The sequence below is a fragment of the Danio rerio genome, chromosome 24, assembly GCF_052040795.2.
Source record: "Danio rerio strain M-AB ecotype USA chromosome 24, GRCz13ab, whole genome shotgun sequence".
NCBI classification, from domain to species: Eukaryota; Metazoa; Chordata; class Actinopteri; order Cypriniformes; family Danionidae; genus Danio; species Danio rerio.
This window is the reverse complement of record NC_141044.1, coordinates 1184541-1209891: the sequence shown is the minus strand read 5'-3', so window position 1 is coordinate 1209891 and position 25351 is coordinate 1184541. Positions and strand designations below refer to the sequence as shown.

General features: G+C 38.2%; 2 protein-coding genes and 2 long non-coding RNA genes across 21 annotated transcripts in view; 2 read left to right on the top strand and 2 right to left on the bottom strand.

Annotated features, from left to right (window-relative positions):
• itgb1a (integrin, beta 1a) overlaps window positions 1–13261 on the top strand; it is a 45811-nt gene extending 32550 nt beyond the window's left edge. For 2 of the 14 annotated variants that reach the window (XR_015524490.1, XR_015524489.1), the window contains exons 12-17: window positions 842–1080; window positions 2074–2296; window positions 2464–2696; window positions 4052–4218; window positions 9792–10963; window positions 11961–13261. Coding sequence is in view for 5 of the 14 variants with exons in the window: in XM_087308690.1 (XP_087164816.1) it covers window positions 842–1080; window positions 2074–2296; window positions 2464–2696; window positions 4052–4218; window positions 8004–8081 (940 nt within the window). In the remaining 9 variants the exon portion in view is untranslated. 14 annotated transcript variants of the gene reach the window in all.
• An 805-nt stretch (window positions 13262–14066) lies between these two features.
• si:dkey-192l18.12 overlaps window positions 14067–25351 on the top strand; it is a 73133-nt gene continuing 61848 nt past the window's right edge. For 2 of the 4 annotated variants that reach the window (XR_015524651.1, XR_015524654.1), the window contains exons 1-3: window positions 17523–17830; window positions 18328–18419; window positions 18902–19016. This is a non-coding gene — a long non-coding RNA (si:dkey-192l18.12). Of the gene's footprint in view, window positions 14743–14814; window positions 14894–17522; window positions 17831–18327; window positions 18420–18901; window positions 19017–25351 lie in introns of those variants that run through there. The other 2 variants (XR_015524652.1, XR_015524653.1) reach the window with 2 other exon arrangements.
• On the bottom strand, window positions 15219–16822 carry si:dkey-192l18.10. Its single transcript, NR_170154.2, is given in 5 exon segments — window positions 15219–15949; window positions 16042–16134; window positions 16225–16396; window positions 16489–16554; window positions 16628–16822. It is a non-coding gene; the product is annotated as a si:dkey-192l18.10 (long non-coding RNA).
• si:dkey-192l18.9 overlaps window positions 22265–25351 on the bottom strand; it is a 49287-nt gene continuing 46200 nt past the window's right edge. Inside the window, exons 4-5 of one of the 2 annotated variants that reach the window (XR_015524639.1) lie at window positions 23320–24772; window positions 22265–23000 (exon numbers count right to left, since the gene is read on the bottom strand). Coding sequence is in view for 1 of the 2 variants with exons in the window: in XM_087309020.1 (XP_087165146.1) it covers window positions 24036–24772 (737 nt within the window). In the remaining variant the exon portion in view is untranslated. Of the gene's footprint in view, window positions 24773–25351 lie in introns of both variants that reach the window. The other variant, XM_087309020.1, reaches the window with a different exon arrangement.

Here is a 25351-nt window from a genome sequence, read left to right as displayed (position 1 = left end):
CCAGAGTGTTGGTCTGGAGCTCCACAGGGTTAGTAAACATGGCTGAGCTGCTATAGCCAAACCTTTGGTCACTCGTGCCAATTCCAAACGCTGGTTTAAATAGTGTCCACAGCTAAAATCTTGGGCTTTGGACAATGTGAAACATGTAATGTTCTCTAATGAGTCCACCTTCACTGTCTTTCCCACATCTGAGAGAGATACAGTGTGGAGAAGCCCCAAAGAAGCGTCCCACCCAGACTGCTGATGCCCAGAGTGAAGCATGTGGGGGATCAGTGATGGTTTGGGCTTCAATAACATGGCATTCCCTTGGCCCAATACTGGTGCTAGATTAGGGTCACTGCCAAGGACTGCCAAACCGTTCTGGAGGACCATGTGACCCAATAGTTAAAACACTGCATCCTGAAGGCGGTGCTGTGTATCAGGATGATAATGCACCAATATACACAGCAAGACTGTTGACAGAGTATATGATATATACTGCTTGCTTCAACCTTAACTCCTGCACAGTATTCATCTTTAATACCTCTCTTGCACAATATCCTGCGCAACATTGTTCAGTCTCATGTAAAAGTACTTGTATAGTCTTATGTGTGTAGTTAAGTATGTTATAGTATATGTAAGTTATGCATCGTTTTTTATAGTAGCTCTTATGTCCAGTGTTGTGTTTGTATTTATGATTACTTTATGTAGCACTGTTGTCCTGATAGACACAACATTTCATTCCTCTGTACGTCCACACATGTAGCAGTATGACAATAATGTTTGACTTGATATATATGGACAAATTATTTACTTTAATATGTTTAAAAATGATATAATGTGTGTGTCGGTGTGTGTTCAGGTGTAATAAGGGTCGTGTGGGTCGTCAGTGTGAGTGCCGGAAGGATGAAGTGTCCACCGAGGATCTGGACAAGAACTGCCGCAAAGACAACGGCACCGACATCTGCAGCAACAACGGCGAGTGTGTGTGCGGGACCTGCGAATGCAAGAAGCGGGAGAATCCAGAGGAGCGATACAGCGGGAAATACTGCGAGTGCGACAACTTCAACTGCGACCGCTCCAACAACAAACTCTGCGGAGGTACAGGACCAGTCAGCAGTTTTGTATAAATCAAAGAAGCTGAGGAATTGTACAAAGAAGGTCACATTTGGCACGACAATTTAGAAACAATGAGTTGAGTCAGAATTTAATGATTAATGCTGGTGAAAAATAGTTTGTGTTTTCATTTCTACTACACTGCCTGAGATAGCTGAATTCACTGTTTGATTAGATAGATTACACAAGCTGGATTCACTGGTCAGATGAGCTAGAAATGCAGCACACTGAGGACACCTGCTGGTTATAAGGGGTTAATGCAATAAGACAAGCATAAACTAAAACTAAGCAGATTGTTATCGATTGCTATGTGGACACATATATAGTTATAATTATAGTTATAGTTAGAATTATCATCTGTATAATTATCATCAATGATTTATACTTCGGTTTTGATTTAAGGTAGACTAATTGTGATTTTAGTGGAACTTTAATTTTGTATTTCAGTGAGATTTGGACTTCAGAGGACTTTAATTTTGGATTTCAGTGGGACTTTTATTTTGATTTCACTTGGACTTTTATTTTGATTTCAGTGGGACTTTAATTTTGGATTTCAGTGAGATTTTTACTTCAGAGGACTTTAATTTTTATTTCACTGGGACTTTTATCTCGATATCAGTGGAACTTTAATTTTTATTTCACTGGGACTTTTATTTCGATATCAGTGGGACTTTAATTTTGATTTCAGTGGGACTTTAATTTTGATTTCAGTGAGATTTTTTACTTCAGAGGACTTTAATTTTTATTTCACTGGGACTTTTATTTCGATATCAGTGGGACTTTTATTTCAATATCAGTGGGACTTTAATTTTGATTTCAGAGGACTTTAATTTTGATTTCAAGGGGATTTTGATTTCAGCTAGACTCTTAATTATGATTTTAGCGGTCATCTAATTTAGATTTTTATACCACTGGTGTGAGCAGCTCTGAACACTGAGCACATGCTAATATAATAACAGCACTGTTGTTGTCCTGCAGGTCACGGCCGCTGTGAGTGCAGGGTGTGTGTGTGCGACGCCAACTACACAGGCAGCGCCTGCGACTGCTCCCTCGACACCTCCACCTGTCTGGCCTCCAACAAGCAGATCTGCAACGGCCGGGGGATCTGTGAGTGCGGGACCTGCAGGTGCACAGACCCCAAGTTCCAGGGGCCCACCTGCGAGATCTGCCCCACCTGCCCCGGAGTCTGCACCGAACACAAGTCAGTGCTCATGCAGATAATACACCACCACTGTGCAGTCAAATAAACATAGTCATGCATGTGTTCATATTCTGTTGAAGTCAGAGTTATTAGCTATATATTAGTTATATTCTGAAAAAGAAATGCACAGAAGGGCAAATAATTTCAACTGTAATTAAATTGTGCAGGGAGTGTGTTCAGTGTCGTGCGTTCGGCACCGGAGAGAAGAAGGACACCTGTAAGCGCGACTGCAGCTACTTCAACCTGATCGAGGTGGAGGATCGAGACAAACTCCCGCAGCCGGTGCAGGCCTTTCCACTAATGCACTGCAAGGAGAGAGATGCGCGAGACTGCTGGTTCTACTACACATACGCCGTCAACAACAACACAGAGAAGGAGGTGCACGTCGTCAAGACCATGGGTGAGTCCACAAAATCACTATTAAATCCCTCTGAAATCATAACCAAAGTTCCACTAAAAATTAAATTACAGTCTATTTAAAATCAGAATGAAAATCCTGCTGAAATAAAAATAAAAGTTCCCCAGAAATCAAAATTAGAGTCTGTTCGAAATCAAAATGAAAATCCCCCTGAAATAAAAATAAGTCACAGTGAAATCAAAATTAGTCTACCTTAAATCAAAATCCCACTGAAATCCACTTTAAATCACCCTGTAATCAAAATCAGTGTACCCTAAATTAAAATTTAAATCATGACTAAAGTTCCCCTGAAATAAAAATTACAGTCCGTTTGAAATCAAAAGGAAAATCCCCCTTAAATAAAAATCTAAATGCCACTAAAATCCAAAATTAAAGTCCCCCTAAAATCAAAGCTAAGTCTGCCTAAAATCTAAATTAGAGTCGCTCAGAAATCATAACTAAGGCTCTACTGAAATCAACAATACAGTCCATTTAAAATCAAAATGATATTGATAAAAATAAAAATCAAATTCTTTGATATCAAAATAAGTCCATTTGAAGTCAAAATGAAAACCTCCTGAAATTAAAATTAAGTCTCAGAGCTAAAGTCCACTGAAATTAAAAATGTTATGTGAAATCAAAATCCCACTGTAATCTTAAATTAAAGTCCCCCTGAAATCAAAGCTGAGTCTACATGACATCAAAATTTGAATCTCCCTGAAATCCTATTTAAAATTAAAAATTAAAGTAAAACAAAAGTTATATAAAATAATCATTTAAATAAAAGTCTCCATGAAAGCAAAATTAGAAAACCCCTGATATCAAGCTTAGTCTGTTTAAAATCAAAAATCCTAGTAAGGCCAAAGCTAAAGTCCATTTAAAACAAAATCCCACTGAAATTCTAAATTAAGGTGCCTCTTAAATCGGAATTAGTCTACCTTAAATCAAAATTAAAGTGCCCCTGAAATCAAAGCTGAGTCTACATGAAATCAAAATTTAAATCCCTCTGAAATCCTAATTAAAAATAAAATTAAAAATTAAAGTAAAACAAAAGTTATATAAAATAATAATTTAAATAAAAGTCTCCATGAAAGCAAAATTAGAAAACCCCTGATATCAAACTTAGTCTGTTTAAAATCAAAAATCCCAGGGAGCCCAAAGATAAAGTCCATTTAAAACAAAATATCACTGAAATTCAAAATTAAAGTCCCCCTTAAATCAGAATTAGTCTACCTTAAATCAAAATTAAAGTCCCCCTGAGATCAGAATTAGATTAAGGCAATTGCGATCCTACAGTTAACATGAACATGATTACCAATAATAAGTGGTGACTGTTGCTGTGTTTTGTGATTGTCCAGAGTGTCCGCCGGGTCCAGATATCATCCCCATCGTGGCCGGTGTGGTGGCAGGAATCGTGCTGATCGGTCTCGCTCTGCTGCTCATCTGGAAGCTGCTCATGATCATCCACGACCGACGCGAATTCGCCAAATTCGAGAAGGAGAAGATGAACGCCAAGTGGGACACGGTAGGAGAGATATCACTGCTAACTGGAGCCAGAAACCAGGGCCTGTATTAACAAAATATTTCATCCTACTGCTAAAGTTTTAGCTCTGGGTATTTTCTTTAAGTCAACCTCTTTTTTTCGTACTGTGAGACGCAGTTCCAAGAGAAACAGAATATTAAATGACAAAGCAGTGGGCGTGGCTTTGTTTTTTTCCACTGCGAGCTGATTGGATGTAGTAGGTTTGGGGAGAGTTATTTCAACATAACAGACTCCTCCTCCTCACCATTTCTGTTCTGACAGCTGGAGGGGTGTGGTTTAGTATGTTAGCCACACCTAATACCTCAAACAGATGTAATCTTAAGAAGTTAAGAGAAAACAAACAGGAAGTGCATTTGCAGGTATCAGTTCAAGATTATAAGAGCAAACTATTGTTTTTTCTTAATGACATGCACAGATGAATTGCTAAACTAGCAATGAGAGCTACCAAAATCAATATGGTTAGCTCTGATTTCATGTGTACTTTAAGGGAACACGCCACCTTACACGTCTCACAAAGTTAAATAGCAGTCTTGAACCATTTTTGAATCCATTCAGCTGATTTCTTGTTCTGTCGGGGTCACTTTTAGCTTAGCTTAGCATAATGAATTGAAGTGGATTGGACCATTAGCATTTCGTTCAAAAAAAAAAGTTTTGATGATTTTCCTATATAAAGCTCGAGTCTTCTGTAGTTACATGTTGTAATAAAACCGACAGAAACTGAAAGGTGGCTATTTTCTAGGCCAATTTTACAAGAAACTTTACTTTTAATTTGGCACAATTAATACAAATACGATTAATGGGTAATTTAGTAATTAATATAAGCAATTCTCTTTATAATTACTGTTTTTACATTACTGTGACGGTTGGCTGTAGTGTTGGGGTAGGGGTAGACGTTAATAAAATAAAGTTAATGGGTAAGTTAGTAAATAATAGAAATAATTCTGGTTATAATTACTGTTTTTACAGTAATATTAGGAGTAGGTTAAGTGTTGGAGTAGGTGTAGACAATTATTGAGTAACTTAATAAACAATATAAATAATTCTCATTAATGTCCGACCTCAGCTGCATCCCTTCTAGCAACAACCGCTGTTCAGTGTGTCAAAAATCAGAGACTCACTGCTGCGCTCTGCTGGTCACTATTAAGACCACAGTTGAGTTTACTGTCCTCATGATCATAATACTTGCAGTGTTTACTTTTGTCAGCACAATCTTACATTAAATAAAGCATTAAAATAAAAATAGCATTAAAATAAAAGCCAGCTGTCTGTTCAGTGTTCAGATTCAGCTGGAAATAAGACACAGAACTGAAGCTGTTGTAAATAAATCAAGCACAGTACTCAACACTTTGTACTTGCAGATAAAATAACATTCACAAATTAAAAGATAACAGAAATGTAGTTTAAAGAGAGACTGTGTGTTTTCCGAATGCTTGTCATAATGATGTTCGTTTAGAATAATCACCTTTTTAAGCTAATCTCAGATAAATACACAACATACACCGTTCAGAAGATATGAAGCTATATCGTAATTAACTGTAAATGTTTTAGTTTATTGAGCAGTAACTTCAATCACGATGAAAATACATTAATATAATATTACAAAATTACAAAATTATTTACAAAATTAAGAGGTTAAAAAGCACTCAAAGTATATATGACCAAAACAAAACATTCAATTTACATATACTTTATTGCTTTAAAGTGCGTCATTTTTGTAAGAACAGATTTATTTTTAGCATTTTAAAGATATACCTACTTTAAAAGTGAACTTCTCCTCTCAGGGCTGTTTTAGGCTCATGCTACTAATAAAATTACAGTATTTAAGGTTGATTTAATACACATTTAGTGGTGTTACTACAATCTAATTCATTATATTCCAATAAAAATGCTTCATTTCACAATTAAGTGGTGACTTGCAGGGTTTTTTATGGCTACAAGTACACTCCTTTGTTGGTAATGTTTTATACCATGTTTTATAGTATTATACTAGCATTCTGTATTAATAGAGCTCTTGACTTCATCCTCATGCATATTTACACTTGATTCTATTATTGATTTGATATTTCAGTTTGCATGTTCCTCCTTTTCCCTTCATGCTCATGAAATCTGTCCACTCTTAAAGAGCCCCTATTATACATTAAAAAGGGTCATATTTCGGTTGTATGGGTCTCCAACAACGTACTGATCTGCATGCAAGGTCAAAAAACACTTCCATGGTCTTATAATAGGAATTTATTTTTACCTAATTATCCCAGCGACTCCCATTTGATTCGTTCAGCGATTCATGTGTTGCTTTGTTGATTTATCTGCGCTGATTGGACCGATGACAGCCTGTTGCGATTGGTCGACAGCGTTCAGCGCGAGACAGTAAAATGTCCAGCATGGTTTGTCAAGCCCCCGGGTTGCCAACATTGGTATAGGATCCGATCCCAGCCCAAAACACGCTTCATAGTAAGCTTACTCAACAGTGTTATTCAGGCACCTCACCCACGAAAGCAGTGCAGTTAAACACCAGCATATTGCTCCATTCTTAACTCTGACACACATTCAGTATTAATCCACACTGCAGCAAAAGCTGGAATATTCTGAAGCTTGACCGCTGCACGTGTGTAGGAGCAGCTGACGGTGGCCAAAGCAGCGACAAACGGCAGTGGAACGCCAGCTCACAAACACATTTAAATCGGTAAACAAAGCCGCACGCGTCGCGTTTTCAACGTGTCTTTAAACGCGATTTGAGAATAAAGTTTAACCAGATACATTGCAAGCGGTTACAAGTAACAAAACACATTTAAATACATCATTTCCAAGCTAGAGAAATCAAGAAGACGGCCATTTACTTACACTTATGAAATGTGTCATGGGCCAGATCTGATTTCATTAATTATCTTATTAGCTGTAGATCATTTCTATTTGCAGTCGTTGCTGTGGCACCTCTTGTGTGAAGTGTTATATGTTCTCAGGGCTTACCTGTACTCTGCTTTGCCCAACAATCACATCTCCAGCCAGGGGATCCTCACCAGCGCTCCTCCTCAGCGTGCAGCAGGCTGCCTATGTTTGACTGTGCCTAATAAACTGGCCTTATATTCCTCGCACCCCTGGTGTATTGTCTATCCCTTACAAAATGGAGGAAGAAACGAATCCAGGAGCTGTGTACTAAAGTTCCTGTCGAGCTCTGTCAAAGTCTCATGCATCAGTAGACTTTTCTGATCCTTCCTTTAACAAACGAATGAATCGCCCGTTGTGAGCGTTCGATTGATGAAGCATTCCTTTCCCTCACACTTCCAATAACATCCAAGTAAGCACAGCGTCTTCATGACTCTTCAGGATCTGTTTGTGTTTGCTGCTGTGTTTGTGGGCGGCGCCGCATGTTTAAATTTTCCCAGGTTTGCGCCACAACAGTTGAGCGGGGCTTGTGTTTCGTAGCTACGTCACTCCAAAGACTCTTTATAAAGACGCTTTAAAAACTGTCCACCTTCAGATTTAAGCCTTAGCTGGATAATTCACTTCACTTAGAGCTGTGTTACACACTACAAGGAAGCTCATTCTCAAAAACCCATAATACAGGCTCTTCACAAATAAAGCTTCTTTACTGACATTGATGATTGATAACATTCACGTGCATTGCATTGTATGGTTGGCATCAGAGAAGAAGCTTTATTTTTTTAAGAGTACCTATCTGTTTATTCTCCACTTGTTGTCCATAATTTCCTCTCTCCTGTTGAGCTTCATCTGTTCTTGATCTGTTTTCTGTCCTTCTCCACTCTCAGACAGAGAATCCAATTTACAAGAGCCCCATTAATAAATTCCAGAACCCAAACTATGGACGTAAAGCTGCGGCTCTATGAGTTTGTACATCTGTCCACTCTCTGCATGGCCTTTCTTCTGTCTGTGTGTGTGTATGCGTGCGTGCGTGAGTCTGCATGCACACCTGAGTGTGTGCACCTGGTTGTATGTGGGTGTGTGGGCATGTGGGCAGGTGTGCACATGTGAGTGTGTGTGCGTGTGTAAATTGCATGTGTCAGCGTGTGTTTCTGAAGCTCACAGCCTTTCTTCCATCATTTACAATCAGTTTTTTTTTTTCCCCAATTTGCCAGCAAGACATTTTTAATAATCTAAATCAGGGGTTCTCAACTGGTTTGGCCATGGGACCCAAATTTTTACATGGTCATCAAGCCGCGACCCAAATTTTTAGGAATTATAATTAATTTGTATTTATTTGTTAACATAAACAAGTAGTGACAGATAAATCATAAGAAAAAATCATAAGATTATCATAAGATAAATCATAATATTACAAAGTAAAAACAACAAATACTGTAAACAGTGGTTAGGGTAAGGAAAGGTTCAGTTACCATGAACTAAACTGAACTGTTAATAAAACACATTTTCTGGTTTCTAAATGTTGTTTAAGGTAGAAAGTTTCATGCTCTCTTAATAGAGCACCTCACTATGATACACTGAGGCTTTAAGTCTTTTTTTGTCTTCAATACAGTATATGTAAATCCATAATTAACATATTTGTTGCTATAATTAAATGAAATTTCATATTTCAAACGGTAGAATTGTTGCGTGTGCATTTCAAAATAAAAGTCCGGTATAAGCAAATTAAGTTAAATGAATATTTTGTTGTTGTTTTTTTTGATCACACACTCCACGACCCACTGAAAATGTTCCAAACTGGGTCGTGACCCACCAGTTGAGAAACACTGATCTAAACTATGATAAAGTGCCGTATGTTCACTTACTCTTGCATATGTTAATAAGTACAGGTCAGAATGAGTGTGTTGAGCCATCGTTAATAACACTTATGTGAAAATATAGATACAGTTGAAGACAAAGGTATTTGCTCTCCTGTGTAACAAACAACAACAAAAATAGTTTTAATAACTCATTTCTAATCACTGATTTCTTTTCTCTTTGCCATGATGACAGCACATAATATTAGACTAGATGTTCTTCAAGACACTAGTGTTCAGCTTAAAGTCACATTTAAAGGCTTCACTAGGGTAATTAGGGTAATCAGGTAAGTCATTGTATAACAGTGGTTTGTTCTGTTGGCAATCAAGCAATTATTTTGACATGAGCAGTTTTTTAGCATTTATATTTATTATTTTTTGTTATTCCAGCCTAAAACTAAAAGAAATAGGACTTTCTCCTGAAGAACAGTATAATAGGAAGGACTTTAAACTCTGTGAAACATCACTTTGAAGAATAATTACAATTTCACATGGGGAGGGTTCATATTTACTTCCATTCTTGATTCAAAATCCTGATTATTTCTGAAGTGAGGTTAAAGTGTTCGGTATAAACCACTAATCAGCTTCAGCATGAGCTTCTGAAAGTGTTGTGTTATATTCAATCAGCGTTTGACTTCATGTTTTGAAGCAATATTTGTTTATAGTATTATTGAAATGCTTTGTTTGTTCACCAATAAATGTCATATAGCTGCATGTGTTGCTGTTTTCAGGATTATTGCACTCGAGTGTGTTATGTTTAAGGATATTTTGAGACTGAATTACGCGTTCTCATGTTTAATTTTTGGCTTTGTCTGGCAGGGAGAAAACCCCATCTACAAGAGCGCCGTCACAACTGTGATCAACCCCAAATACGAAGGCAAATAATGGCCATCAGAATCACTCACCAGGATGTTTGGCAAGGGATGGGTGTGCGGATTTCCTCCCTATTTCTTTATTTTCTCATTCATTTAGATCAATACTAGGAAGTTGTATTTCATGTCCGCCTCTCATCCCTTGCAAACCTGTACAGTCTGTATAGTCTTTTAACTTTCATTGGTTTTCCTTCTTTTACACCCTGTGCACATTCACGCAATCTCTCAATTCAGAACCGACAGATATCTGTGCCTTTGCATATAGCTTTATATAAAAGGGATCCTTAAAAATCCAGACTTAGTGGAAATACAGGCCTACAGTATTGAAAAACATGCAATGCATTGCTCCAGGTACGTTTCGTTGTACGTTTCAGATGACAAATCCACTAGAGGGCGGAAGATTTTTGGAAATTTATATTATTTAAGGCCACAGTGCAGTTAATTTTTATTCTTAAAAAATAAGTTTAAAGGTGCTCTGACTCTCCTAAAGCATAAAAACACCCTAATATGTGCAGATATTTCAGAAACATGCTCAGTGAACATTCCTGTTTATCTGAAATGCAATGCTGAAGTCAGATATTCTGCTTTGAACTTGTCCGTTACGTCGTTTGTCTTTGTTTTGGTCTCTTTAACCCACCCAGTTTAGCCATGTCTATTTCAGAACCCCGGGTTGCCAGATGGTGGAAAACACCGTATTTGATTCATTCAGTCAGGAAGGCTCTCAAAGCATGCGTCTGTGACTGAAATACGACGTCTGGTGGACAGTAGCAGACTCCAAAATGAGACGCAGAGTTACACATGAGGTTATTAGTTAGCAAATAATATAAATATAACAAATGTAAGCATTCGGTGAGCAGGTTACATTGCAACCCCGTGTCCTAACAACACGCTATTTGAGGAGATGGGCAGTGATAAGCAATGGGCTATATGCACACAGACTTCTAATTTTCAGCCTAATTTCAGTCTTTCCATTAGAAAATTGTCATGTTTAAGATCTGATTTCTTTAAAAATCAGCAATCTTCACTGCCTGTTAGATATACGATATGATGTGGGTCTCAGATCAGACTAGAAGCTCTGCATTATACTCCGTTTAATATATGACCGGTTATTTTACCCCAGTATTTTCAATGGAATTTCTGCGCTCGCTTGTTGCTACTGACGGTGCTAGCGGTTACAACGGTCTTTCAGCTCGTTTTACGCTTCAAAGACTAAACGAATGCTTAAGTCTAACTGAATGAATTGTAATTACATTCCAACATCGATGCTGTATAAACAACCTTGTGAAATTGAAATTACTCACATTAAGCTTTCACCAGAAGTTTATCATCGGCTTTGAAACTTTAGCTTTGCATTGAGCCCATTAGATTAAACATTGTACGATGCCGAAATGGGGAGGTTTATAATCTAATGAATACATATTAAACCTTTTAACATGATTAAATGTAGATGCTGAATCACTGATATGTGTTGGTTTGCATCTTGCAGTCTCAGTTCTGAAGTTCAGGTGTTGGTTAGGACAAAAGCCTCTTTAGTAATGTGAAGCATATTTCCTATATCACGTGCCGTTGCTTTTAGTTAAAACACGGTTTAAATCAGCCTTTGTTGGTGTCATCAATCTGGCAACCTGCTCTTGTGTGTGTTTTGAACCAGGGGTGCAATACCTGGTTTAACCACTGGGTGTCAAACTTACATACTGCACCTTTAAGTAACATTAAACTGATTTCTAGCAAATCACTGACCTGAACCCAACCAATAGTGTTTTGAAAAGCAGATGGAAGAGAAAAGTGCACTGTGACCGCATAGTTTTACATTAAAATAATGCATTATTCATCAATAATTTGTCCCTGTAAATATCATTAATGTGAAAAGGAACAAAAGCTGTCATCATAGTGTTCATTTGACCTACACTGTCAGAAATAAAGGTACGTGAGCTGTCACTAGGGTGGTACCTTTTCAAAAGGTACACTTTTGTACCTTAAAGGTCCATATTAATACCTCAAGGGTAAATAATAGTACCTAAAAGGTACAAAAGTGTACCTCTTAAAATTTTTAGGTACTAATATTTACTTTTGAGGTACCAATATGGACCAACCTTTTGAAAAGGAACCACCCCAGTATCAGCTCGCCTACCTTTATTTCTGACAGTGTAGAAACCGCAGTCAAACTTATGCAAAAAGTAGATTTTTATGGTTTCCTGAAGGATGTATTTCCAATAAGCCTGTGTTGAATCCCTTATCATCACCCAAAAAAATCATTCAAGCTGATCAAATGCAATTTTAAACCATCGTTTAGTTGTTAGTTTTTATTCTGTCCTGCTTTATCAGTCATATGTTGCCGCATGTGTTTGTTTTTCTGAGCTGATGAATGTTTGGTTTGAGCATCTATGCATACTCGTTTACCCTCAGATCTTGCATTTCATGCCAAAAAAAGCCTTGTTTTTTTAGACTGTGCAAACAGAAATGTATTTCTCTCTTATTGTTGCTCTTAGAAGATCATCTCGTGGTCATTATGTGTATTTTACATGTTATGAAGGATTATATGTTGAATTATTATGTGACTCTTGATGAGTATAAGTGTAAATCCTGTCGTTTTGTCGCCCATAAAGTGTAGAAAATCCAAATATCCTTATACTTTCATTAGAAATGAGTATGATTATTGACAACTACAACTGAAGATGAACCAAGTGAAGTTGTAATTTGCATATTTGAAGTCAGATGAAGCTACAAACGGGCTTTTTGAGGGTTGTAATTGGAAAAAAATGAAGAATTCAAGTGTAAACAGTTTACTCAATGGTACATCAGCCCTGTAGCTTTACTTATTTTAATAATAATAATAGATCGAGGCTCACTTTTTTATAGATTTTGGTTCACAAAGTATTTCATCCATTCATTTTCTGTTCGACTTTGAAATATTGTTTGTCGTGATCTAAATATATTCATAAATATTGAAGTATTTTGAGGTTATAATGAGATTCAATTGCAGCGCTTCATGGAAGTGGGCGGAGCTAAAGATCTCTTGACGTGCTTAACTCTCTGATTGGTGGACTTGCGCGCACAGCATCTTGGGTAATGTAGTTTTCCCACCTCAAATTCTACTATTGAACACTGTATTGATTATTTTAGGAATAAGTTGAATTCATGTGAACTGATGAGTATATACCTTCAGTTAAAAACTGTGTGGGGAAAATGAATGGAGGATTTGCTTCCTGAACCAGACTCTTGTGCTCTATTGAACATATGTAGTAACATTTCAGGCATTTAAAACCCGAATCACTCACAAAATATGATCAAGCTAGAAAAGAAATGATTTGATTGCCTGCCCCGACAGCCAGTGTATTCGCTTGAGGATGTTTTAAGTGCCTTTATTTCTCAATATTGCAGTTTTTGAATTTATTTATTAAAACTAAATCTAAATAACCGGTGTTATGTCTTTCTTTCACACTGTAGTGGTGGTAGACATCCAATATGGATAGATTGACGGACAGATGGTTGGATAGAAATGTGGATAAATAGGATGGATGGATGAGTAGATAGATACCTTAGCGGATGGATGGAGAGATGGACAGCTATGTTATTTTTTTCCCCGTTAAATGCATATTAATAAACATACTTGCAACCACAGGCTCTCACATGTATGTTTATTTATATGTAATTAACATTAAAATAAATATAAAAATTGCCTATATTAAATATAATCTAGTAAATATCAATATATCAAGATAAGCAGTGCTTATGGCCTATATATCTTAAGTCTTTGGCCATTCTGACAGCGCATGGACCAACAGAGGGCAGCAGCGGATTACAAATAACGTTACAGGTAAAGTCTAGAAGGGATACAGCTCGCATCAATATAGCATCATTTTTGTGACCCTATACAGAAATAATTTATATTTTTACATTGCTGTGAGGGTTATGGTGGGGATAGGCGTTAATAAAAACAATTTAATGGGTAATTTAATTAATAATGTGAATAATTGTAAGTATAACTACCGTTTTTACATTAATGAAGGCTGGGTTTAATAACGTTAATATTCACTTTACACGTAAAACTAGCAGACATTAAACTTGGAAAATACCTTTAAAGCTAGGAAGTTAATGTTTTATTTACTTCACCCTTTATTAGGAAGTTAATGCGGACTTTTAAGTTTAGTCATTACTCAAGCGCTTCCGGTGAACGGTCATATGCTATACAAAGCCACGTTTAAGCTCTGATATCTTTAATAATCACTGATCTTCACTGTCTGATTGAGCTACGAATTAAAGTTGGTCTCAGACCATACAAGAAGCACTGCATTAATTTACAATGGACCGCGTCATGTCTTTAAAATATGGACATTAATTTTACCACAGTATGTTCAATGCTAGCCTGCCTTCCCTGATGACGCTAGCGTTAAAACGTTTTCTATCTCGTTTTACGCTTGGAAAAACGAAATAAATGCTCAAGTTCATTTAACAGAGTATATTTTAATCTCATTACAACATCAATAATGTTAAAGGAACCGTATGAAATTGAAAACAGTCACATAAACCTTTCACCTGAGGTCTATTGGTGCCTGTAAAACACTAGCAGTGCATATAGATCATAGATAGCTATTTTCAAAGCATGTAGTTGATGCTAATGTTTCAGCTGAAAGGCATCAAACTCGATTGCTGTAGGGCTGCAGCTCAAATTGAACACACCTGATGCACTAATCAAATTGATCAAGACCTCCAGGTGTGATTAGGAGCTGAGTTTGAGATCACGGCTTTAAAGTAAGCAAATGCATGTCTACAAGACTCTTGGTCAATTCTGACAATTGAACACACCTGATCCAGCTAATCAAGGTGATCGAGACCACCTGCTGTGATTTGGAGCTGATGTGAACCTGCTGGAGTTGAGTTAGAGATGATGGCTGAAGGTAAGCAAATTCATGTCTACAAGACTCTGAATTAGTCCCGACAATTAAACACACCTGATCCAACTAATCAAGGTGATCGAGACCACCTGCTGTGATTTGGAGCTGATGTGGCCCTGCTGGAGTTGAGATTGAGAGCACTGCCTCCATTAAGGTAAGCAAACTCATGTGTATAAGACTCTGGATTATATCTAACAACTATACTCTTTAATTCTAACACAAAATGTTATCTCCAAACCCAAAGCAAATTTAACTATTGCTAGGTTTTAATAGTAGTTTGCTTATAGAGCTTAAAAGAGCTCAGAGCAGTTTTGGTTGTGTTTTAACTCAGGCAAATAATGTTTCTAGAAGCTGATGCATATTATATTTAGCTTTTTAAATTCTTATTATATTAGGATTTTATTCTGGTAGAAATTATAATGTTACAATTAACCTAGACCATGGGGGTGAATTAACATTCATGCAGTTTAATAGCAGACATATTGATTTATATCACTTATAGAAAATTTTGGTTTATTAGAGAGAGGAAAAGTTATTTTCAAACAGTTTAAAAGAAAAGTTATCAATAGATTTGTTAAAAGTATCTTTAAATGCAGAGTTATAATTGTTTTTTTTACTGTTGTAATTAGAAGTGTAACGAAATTTAATCATGTTTAGTCAATTAAAAAAAAAAAAAAAACTTGTTTTATAATGTTCAGTATTGATTTTGTTTAACTTTAACGTGTGAAATTTAAGATTGGATATTTAGTTTGAAAACAGTTGAGAAAAAATAAAAACATACAAGATATTTTTTATTACAGCACAAAACTCAAACTCCATTCCTGGAGGGCTGCAGCACTGCACAGTTTTGCTCCAACTTTAAATCAAACACATCAAGGTGTTATGAGATCAGCGTTGGAGCAAAACTGTGCAACGTAGCAGCCCTCCAGGAATGGAGTTGAGACTTTCACATTACAGCATAGGTGTCCTCAGTACAGGAGTCCTGCTGAGTTTAGCTCCAACACCTGCCAGGAAGTTTCTAGTAAGATACTGATTAGCTGGTTCACGTGTTTGAATAGGGTTAGAGCTAAACTCTGCAGGACACCGACCCTCCAGGACAGAGCTTGGACACTTCTGCATTACAGCAATTGAAATAAGTCAAACAATTGTGATCATCCTTTGTGGATGGATTGCCCACACAAGTAATGCAGAACCAGCAGTCGCATCAAATCTGGAAAAGAGATCAGATAAATGTTAATTTCTGCTTGTCAAGAAGATTACAAGTCATTAAAAAGCTCAATAACATGCATGTTGATAATATACCAGATTGGTGGAGTGGTGTTGAAGCGACGTCCAATCTGTATCAGTCAACATCCCCCAGTGCACTGAAGTAGATGGCATAATCAATGAGGTGTTCTGCAAACACGGAGGAATGGAGAAAATTAACTGCCAAGTATATTATATACACATGTTAAGGTCTCAAATGAGGATTGATTTCATATTTACCTTTTATTAAATGTAACTGAGAACAAAGTATGTTGAAAGAGCTACAGGTCAAGTCACGTCTCAGTTCTTGCTCCATTTCGTGATGGTCAACTAAGGACACAAGTGTATTGGCTTCCACTGTTGGCCTGGTGACTTCAATGTCCATGCCCAGCAGTTCTAGAGACTTGTCCACCTTAAATTGGAAAGTTAAAACATTTACATTCATACATAGTTTAAAACCAAAGCACAAATCTTTGTATTTCAGCTTCTCTCTGCACGTCTCACCTCAGTGTTGGGTTGAGGAGTGGTGGTGAAGTTGTTCTAATGAAGTTGCCTTAACGCTTAAATAAGCTGCAATGACAAACAAACATTTAAATAGATCCATTTAAACTGAACAGGGGAAAATAAGATTAGAACCTCTTACCGTCAAGGGTTTCACTTCTTTACTAAATCACAGCTTTGCAGAAATCATCTCCTTGAGCTTACCAGCAACATGGAAACTGGAGAACATGCATATTACACACCTCTGGTCCACTTTCACCCCTAAAGGAGAAGCGCCTGAATGTGCATGCGTTCTGGTCAAGTTCACCAGCATGTGCAGTCCTTCAAAAGGCAGCGCTCTCTCCATCTCCCCATTTTATATCTGAGCTATTTAATTGCTTAATTGATTACAAAGGAACTGAAACCAATTACTTTGATTTTGTTGCCCAATTACAATTAAAACATCATGATCTCCACACTTGCATATTGCATGCAGAATTTATTTATTAGAATAACAATTGAATAGCCTGTGCTTTGTAATGCATAGCCTATATTTAATCTGTGCCAGTCATAAATTTGGTGTCATATAACTTATTTTATATATTTTAAATGTTATATATGCTAATGTGTCAATAAGCTAGACACATTGTTTAAAGTTAATAGTAAATAAGATGTATTACAGCTGTGTATTGAAACTTTATAACAGATTTCTGAAGGCTCGTTTGTAAAGGCAGATTTATGATGCTTATAAATAAAAAACTAAACATTGTGATTATTTTATTATGCAGTAGAGCAAGACATTTAAATGTCGCAGCAATGAATTTGTCCCTTTTCTTTTCCCGTATTTCCAGTTGTAGTTGAGTTTGCACGTGCTGTGAGCGGTAATGTTGCCAAATCTGTAGTTTTCCCTTTGAGTTCCAACGTACGAGCCACAGAGACGTTGAATCACTAGATGCTCGCATTTTGTTTAACGGATCTGGCAACCCAGTTAGTAAACACACGAGCTGTCATTTATGACGCTCATTACGTACAAACGCTGGTTTGCCGCGCAAAAATATAAGAAATCAAAAGAAAACAAAATGTCGGCACCTAAAGTTGTTTGCTAACTCAAAACATGAATACCTACTGTGTGATTAGCAATCTATGGCTAGCTAACAGCATTAAACAATGGAAAAACACAAACGTAGAGTATTAAAAATTAAAAACTACCCAAAACAGACAGTTTTTGTGTGTGTCTGTGTCATCTAGTAGGAATGAACTGATGTTAAAGCACCATCTCAGAGAACAGACTGTCAGGACTAAACCCCATGAACAACGTCACTGAATTTGCTGGAAAAAGGCCTTAAAGACAAAACAACAGAAATGAGTGAGTAGCTTTGTGTGTTTACGTTTTGGGCTGCTGTACCTGTACTGTTTATGTTTGGATGGAGTAGGTTCACTAAGCCCGCCTAGGCTGGTTTTACAGTTTTTTTTTTTTTTTTTTAGAGCTATTTCTGGCCTGGTCTTAGCTGGTCAGGCCGGGAAATGACCATCTGGACATAGCTGGTTTAGGCTGGGCTCCCAGTCTTGCTAGGCTGGTCAAGCTGGTTTTAGCTGGTCATTTCGCAGCCTGACCAGTTAAGACCAGGCTGTAAATGGCAGAAACCAGCCTAAAAATGGCCAAAACCCCTCTGAAACCAGGCTGGTTGACCAGCTAAAACCAGCTAACGACCTAGGCTGGTTTAAACTGGATATTTCAGCAGGGATGTTGACAGAGTTAAGGTAAATTCGGTTTTATATTCCTCCAGTGACATTTGTGTGTGTCTGTGTGTGTGTGTGTGTGTGTGTGTGTGTGTGTGTGTGTGTATGTGTGTGTATTTAAAGATGAATAAAACAGACTGCATGTACTAAACACCATGGCACCGTGACTGAATTTGCTGAAAAAGGCCCTGAAGAAGAAGAATACAGCTAAATGAGTGAGTAGCTTTGTGTGTTTACCCTTTGGGCCGCTGTGCCTGTACTGTTTATGCTTTAATGCAGTTGGTTTATTACTGACATTGGCTTATTGAGGTAAATTTGGTTGTATTTTTGTCCAGTGACAACATGTCACACTCCCTGTATTGTTTACTGTGGTACTTTGAATATTCAGACTGAAATTACATGTCACTTCAAGAAACATTAGCACTCTCCAGTACTTTAATGCTGGTTATATGACTTCATTATTCAGAATTGGCAATGAATACTTGTCTAAAATTATATTATTATGGAGGAAGTCAGTATATGGTCAATATGGCGGCACCAACAGCTGTTTGCTAACCCAAAACAAGAAGACCGACTGTGTGATTAGCAGACTATGGCTAGCTAACAGCATTAAACAATGGACAAACATAAAAGTGGGACATTAACAATGAAAACTACCCAAAATAGACAGTTTTTGTGTGTGTGTGTAAACTTGTAGGAATGAACTGATGTCAAAGATGAGCAAAACAGACTGCATGTACTAAACACCATGGACACCGTGACTGAATTTGCTGAAAAAGGCCCTGAAGAAGAAGAACAATACAGCTAAATGAGTGAGTAGCTTTGTGTGTTTACCCTTTGGGCCGCTGTGCCTGTACTGTTTATGTTTTAATGCAGTTGGTTTATTACTGACGTTGGCTTATTGAGGTAAATTTGGTTGCATATTCGTCCAGTGACAACTTGTGACGCAACATATATTGTTTACTGTGGTACTTTGAATATTCAGACTGAAATTATGTATGACTTCAAAACAACATTAGCACTCTCCAGTACTGTACCTTGATGCTGCTAACAGGATTTATAGAGGTAAAGTTGGTTTTATATTTGCATATTCAGACATTCTCCTTAATAATAAATCTTCATAAAAGTGTTCTTTGCAAATTTTAATCATATTAGCAACCAATGAAAATCAAAGTACAGCATTTTCACAGTCAATTAGATGGTGTTGATGTTGTTTTGAAGTCATGTTTACACGGTAGTTCAGGTTTAATATTCAAATAAGCGAGGTAAACAATATAGAGAGAGTTAGATGAATGAATGTGCGATTATAAAACCAACTTTACCTCTATACAGGATTTCACTATCCAGAATTTGCAGTAGTACATTTCTGAAATGATATTATTAAGGAGAAAGTCAGTATGTGTGCATTTGAAACTGTACCTCAGTCACAGGCTGGGCCTGTTTTTAAAGTTCCTTTCTGGTTTTGATACACAACTGTGAATGTTTGTGAACGTCCCTTCAATGGAATTAAGGTTTGGGGGCCGTACAATGTTTTAATTTTTGCATATTGACCCAGTAGCTTCTGCTTGGCTACACAACTCTGGTAAGTTACTATGGTATTCATTAGGGCTGCACAATATCAAAGTCCCGTTAAGGCCGGTCATTTCACTCGGTGGCCATCTTTAAAACACCTCTCGGGCATTCTGTCTGAATGGCCAAACATCAAATTCTCCAAAACTGTTAGCCAAGCTTGCCATTAAGTTACATATTTGGAGCCACCAATAAAACTAAACAACAACTGTCTTATAAGTTTTGTTTCTAAACATCCCAATTAGGCTTGGGCGGTGTCCAAATTTTGAGACCGTCAAACCGCCTCCATATTTTACCCCGGTATCCGGTATTACCGGCGTAATAAAAAAAAAATTATGACGTAAGGCTCAGACAGCGTCACCAAACTGTTGGCTTGAGCCTAAACCATTCAGAAACTGAATACCTTCTATGCGACCTTAGAGAGAGAGAGAGAGAGAGAGAGAGAGAGAGAGAGAGAGAGAGAGAGAGAGAGAGAGAGAGAGAGAGAGAGAGAGAGAGAGAGAGAGAGAGAGAGAGAGAGAGAGAGAGAGAGAGAGAGAGAGAGACACAGAGAGAGAGAGAGAGAGAGAGAGAGAGAGAGAGAGAGAGAGAGAGAGAGAGAGAGAGAGAGAGACTTTCTCTGTCTTACACAAACACACACACATCTCTCCCGCGATTTATTCAGAAATTTACTCCCACACCGTAAGAAATCTGGCCGGCTCCCGCGGGAATGCAGAGAGCTGTAATCGGGCCATAAAAATTATACCCGATAGGTCCCGAGTCCGACACGTACATTTTGATTGACAGCTTTATAAAGCCCGAGCCCTTACAGCTCTAATGCATTTTTTCAAGAATGAGTCATTTATATGTTTTAACAGCATTTATTCGTAACAAACGTAGACTATATCCCACTTGAAAGTTGGAACAAAGAAATAAAATAAGCCCTCTGTAACATCGTAACATCTCAGCACTCTATAGGTCTACATGCAATTAGCCTTTAAATTGGCCAACACACCAATGAAAAGAAATCTTGCTTAACAAATCAAATAAACTCTAAATGATGACGGGTATTTTGGCAGTAACTAAATTGAAGCTGAATATTAAAAGAATAATGCCACCATTAGCCTGTATACTCTGTCTACATTATGATTATATGGTTTAATTAATATTTATTTATAATGTAAAACCCTTTACTCACCAAGATTAGGCTACGTGTGTTTGTGGAGGAACATTATTAAATCCACTGGCTTTAGCGCAGTCTTGCGCTCATGTGCGTCCAGCAGCACTGAACACCGTTTCACTGCTACTGCTACAGGCCGAGATGCAGAGTTCTGATCTGGCTGATTTTGCAAGTTTTAGGTAGGATTGTTTATTCATCTTATACCAGTCAGGAACATCCATTTAATTTTCCATGACCGTAGTTTCAGGGTAGCGAGTGGCCTCGTCATTTTACCTGTCAGCTTGAAGTTTAGGGCTCTACCGTAATACGCAGTGTATGAGCGACCGCGAAATACCTGCGGCTGGAATAACCGCTCTTTCTGACTGGCTTGACCGCCGTCAAAATTCTCTTTTTTTACTACTTCGTCATAATTTGCTTCACCTTTGCAGGGATGGATTTTAATGCAGGGATTTGGATTTTTTCGGGTCTCGCCGGGTTCGGGCAAAGATCTTCAGCTCTAATGCAGACCTCTCGTTCATATTAACCACATCTCCCTTCTGTTCAGTCTAAACTGCCAAACTGCAGGACACTTTGAAGCGCGACTCGTCACGTCACGTCTCCCTGTCCCTCTCTCCCTCTCCCTCTCCCTCTCACCCTCTCCCCCTCCCTCTTTCTCTATCTCTCTCCTCCACACTGTCCCGTGATGACAACCACACACACGTTTTTAGGCATTAAATAAAGGATATTTAATACTTTATGACGGTATAACGGTATTGAAACTGACACCGTTGCTATTTTTAGATCCCGCGGTATACCATAATACCGTAATATCGCCCAAGCCTAATCCCAATCAAACAAAATCGGCATATTTTCATGTTTCCCGAGCTAATGCGCATGCACACTCAAAAGAAATGTGATCATATGCGATATATATACTTCTTACATCTGTGAAGCAAGTATTCGCTGAGATATCAGTGTGTTTGTTGACCACCAGACTGTCGTAAAAGCACACGTCTGCTCCGAGCTTTTCCCAGAGAGAAACATCAGTCTATAGCGATCGATGATTGGCTCCTGTACTAGTAGGCGGGGCTTTATTCACCATATTGACCGTTACACTTTTCCCCATTCAAAACTATACGAGTGACACGTCTTGTGTAAAGTCTTTGACAGTATATTGTTTCAGCAGAGATATAATGCAAGGTGATCATTCAATAATCACATCGATAGCAGGATTTCAGAACGTGGCTTCTGATCACTTTCAATATCTACATTGACCAAAGATGCTTTCCGTTTTTGTCTGTCTGAGCAACTCACCTTGATTATGCTCTCCAATACAACAAACGAAAGAGAAAGTTTAAATGAGTAGCCCTTTATTTAATGTTTTAGCAGCAAGATATTGCTTTCACATACTAAAAAAATACTAAATCTGAAATCTGTGATGTGGGATATCCAATAAAAGACTTTTAGATCTTTGAGGCGTCATTCTGTGATTGTCATTAATGCCCTTTAAAGTGCAAATGCCCATATACTCCTAGTTTTATTGAACCAGGTTGGTCTCTTGAATTCAATTTTGGCTTTCTGAAGAAAACAATAGGAAAACAATAGGCTAGGACAATTTCATATATAATAAAGGAAAATATATATCGTCAAATCCACCGCCTCTTGCTTTAAACCTGTGGGGAAAACACAATTAGTATATCCCTTAAATGTTTAACCTTAAACCTGACCATTATTAGAAATGGAGGCTGGCTCTTTAGCTAACCTAAACGAACAAAGAAAAACACCAGCAATGAACTGTGACAATAATGCATTGCTTTCAGGTGATAAATAGTATGCTTATATGCATCACATAGTTCTTTAATAAGCTAGAACATGGTACAGCTCTGCAAGAAGCAACATTGTGCCGCGATGTGTCTCAAAACCTTAAGAAACTGGAAATTGTATCGTCCTGAAGAGCAAGATTTAAGCAGAGCTGTACACCTTTCACAGTTTAGCTCCAACCCAAATTAAACTCATCTGAAAATTTTAATCAATGCTGTTGGGATTTGAAAAATTTGGAGCTGGTATGTGACACCCCATTCACACAGGGCTTCAGCATCAACGCTTGACTGAAGGGGTGTTTGAAGTTGGGGCTGAAGCGATCGTCATAGCAGCGTCAGCCAATGAAATTAGTCAGCAATAGGCCACTGTCTAGCTGGTGTATTTGCATACAGCGATCTGATTGGCTGATGCTACCGTCTGCACTTGAAAAGTTGAGCAAGTCCCAACTTCTGCAGCGAGCAATGCTTCTGAAGCAGCGCAGACAGACCCACAATGCAGTTCGACAACGCCTGACGTCAGCCATTCACAGTGAATGGGAAGCGTTGACGCTGACGCCCTGTGTGAATGGGGCGTTAGAGTTAAACCACAGAAAGATGGGGCAGGATTTGCCTCCAAATTGTAGTGGTAATTGTAGACAGCTGGTCAACCTACTACAGTAGGCTAGGGAGGTCTGATGCTATGTTTACGTGAGCAATATAGCTAAAAACAGAGAAGTTTTTCCCTTTTGTTTTAAAAAACCTTCAGGTATTCATGACATTTTCAATATGATCCACGTTTATACACATATCTATGTAAATGGGCAAAACTGTATTACATATACCAGGCCAGTATTTGGCGCTGTCGTCTTGTTAATGAACAGTACAAATATGGAAGTGATAAATCAATCCAAATAATCAAGTGTTCAAAAGAGTCGTGAACACCTTGACTAGTTGCATCAGCGGTGTTTGATTAGGGTTTGAGCAAAACTGTGCAGAGCTGCGGCCCTCCAGGAATTGAGTTTGAGACCTGTGATGTAAAGTAATCAGCATTTTTGAAGCTAATGAAGATATTAGAAGTCAATTTTAGTTATTCAGCCTGACATGTTTACTGCTCCAAAATATTATAAATGTTTCTTAAAATAAAATGTACTGTGTTCAATGAGTGAAAAAATGTAGTGAGACCGTGATATTTTTATCCAAGGTTATGATACCATCAGAATTGTATACCGGCCCTTGCCTGGTTTTGAGACATATCTGACATGTTGCAGTCGTATATAGGAAAGTATAAAATATACACATCAGTTTTCAGAGGATTATTCCCCCTCTCAGTAGAAAGCAGGAATGGTGTGTTCAATCACACAGCGTCTGCAGTGCTGTCTAACAAGTCGAAGTGCTTCAGGCGGCACGTCACACTCTTGTACGTTTAATAACTGCAGTTCAGGACATCCTTCTGCTAGTGCCATCAATCCTCGTCCCGTCAAGCTCTCGCATCCCCTCAAACTCAGCCTTCTGAGCATTTTACAACAGTGTGCTAACACTTCCAGTCCAGCGTCCGACACCAGCGGGCAGCGTCCTAAGTCAATGGACCGCAATCGAGGGCAGTTTCGAGCTAAATAACTCAAACCCTGATCCGTCAGTCCTTCACACCCCCGTGCATTCAGATAGCGTAGCCGCGGACAGTAGCGTGCTACATAACGCAGTCCGACATCTGTTATCCGCATGCAATGTGCTACACTTAAATAGCGTAGACGGCCTTCCAGACGAGCGACTTCACGCAAACCAAAGTCTCCCACTAGATGGCAGTCGCTAAGGCTGAGCTCGCGTAAAGCTGTGCAATGCAGTGCTAGCTGGCGCAGGGATTCGTCTGTTATCCGGATGCAGCGGCGCAGGTATAAATGTGTGAGACGCGGACAGTGAATTGCAATGGTCTTCAAGCCTTTGTCCTCCAGTGAAACGCAATCCGTCATGTTCAGGTATCGCAGACCGATCTGTTGTCCGTGTAGAGGTGTGTGTTGCACAGATCCCTCCTCCGTCAGGCTGATACACGTCACTTTAGGACAGCCTAAAGGAAGCGAAACTACATTTTAGCAATGTTAAAATCAACCGAGGCTCATTGTGGATACGTATACAGGTCTACATTTCCGGAGACAGCGGAATTGCTGACTGGAGGTGTGTACGCTTTTTGATGATGTCAAATTTCTCTCGCGCGTCCTCTTCTCGTGTTAATTCACTAGAGGGCGCAATATACACTTCAGCCAATTAGGCCAGCTTGCTGTTCACCGACTGACCCACCCCCTTGCTTGAACCCAACCAATAGTGTTTTCAAAAGCAATCTAGAAAAAGAAAAGCTGTTGCAGTCATGTGATTTCACCACGTTTTCAGCCTGTTGTTTATTTATTTATATGTATTTTTAGTATTATATTATAGGTGCTACCCACTGCGCCATCATGCAGCCCGGTCATAAATTTGATTAAACTATTAGAATTACCATATTTCATCCATAACCAGAAGATAAAAGTTGTATTTATATAAAAAAACAACTTGCAAATCAAAAGCCATCAGCATTTACCCTTGTCTTACTTTGGATTGCGACCTCTGGGGTGTTTACCTCATATTAATAATATCAATTTTAGTATTTATT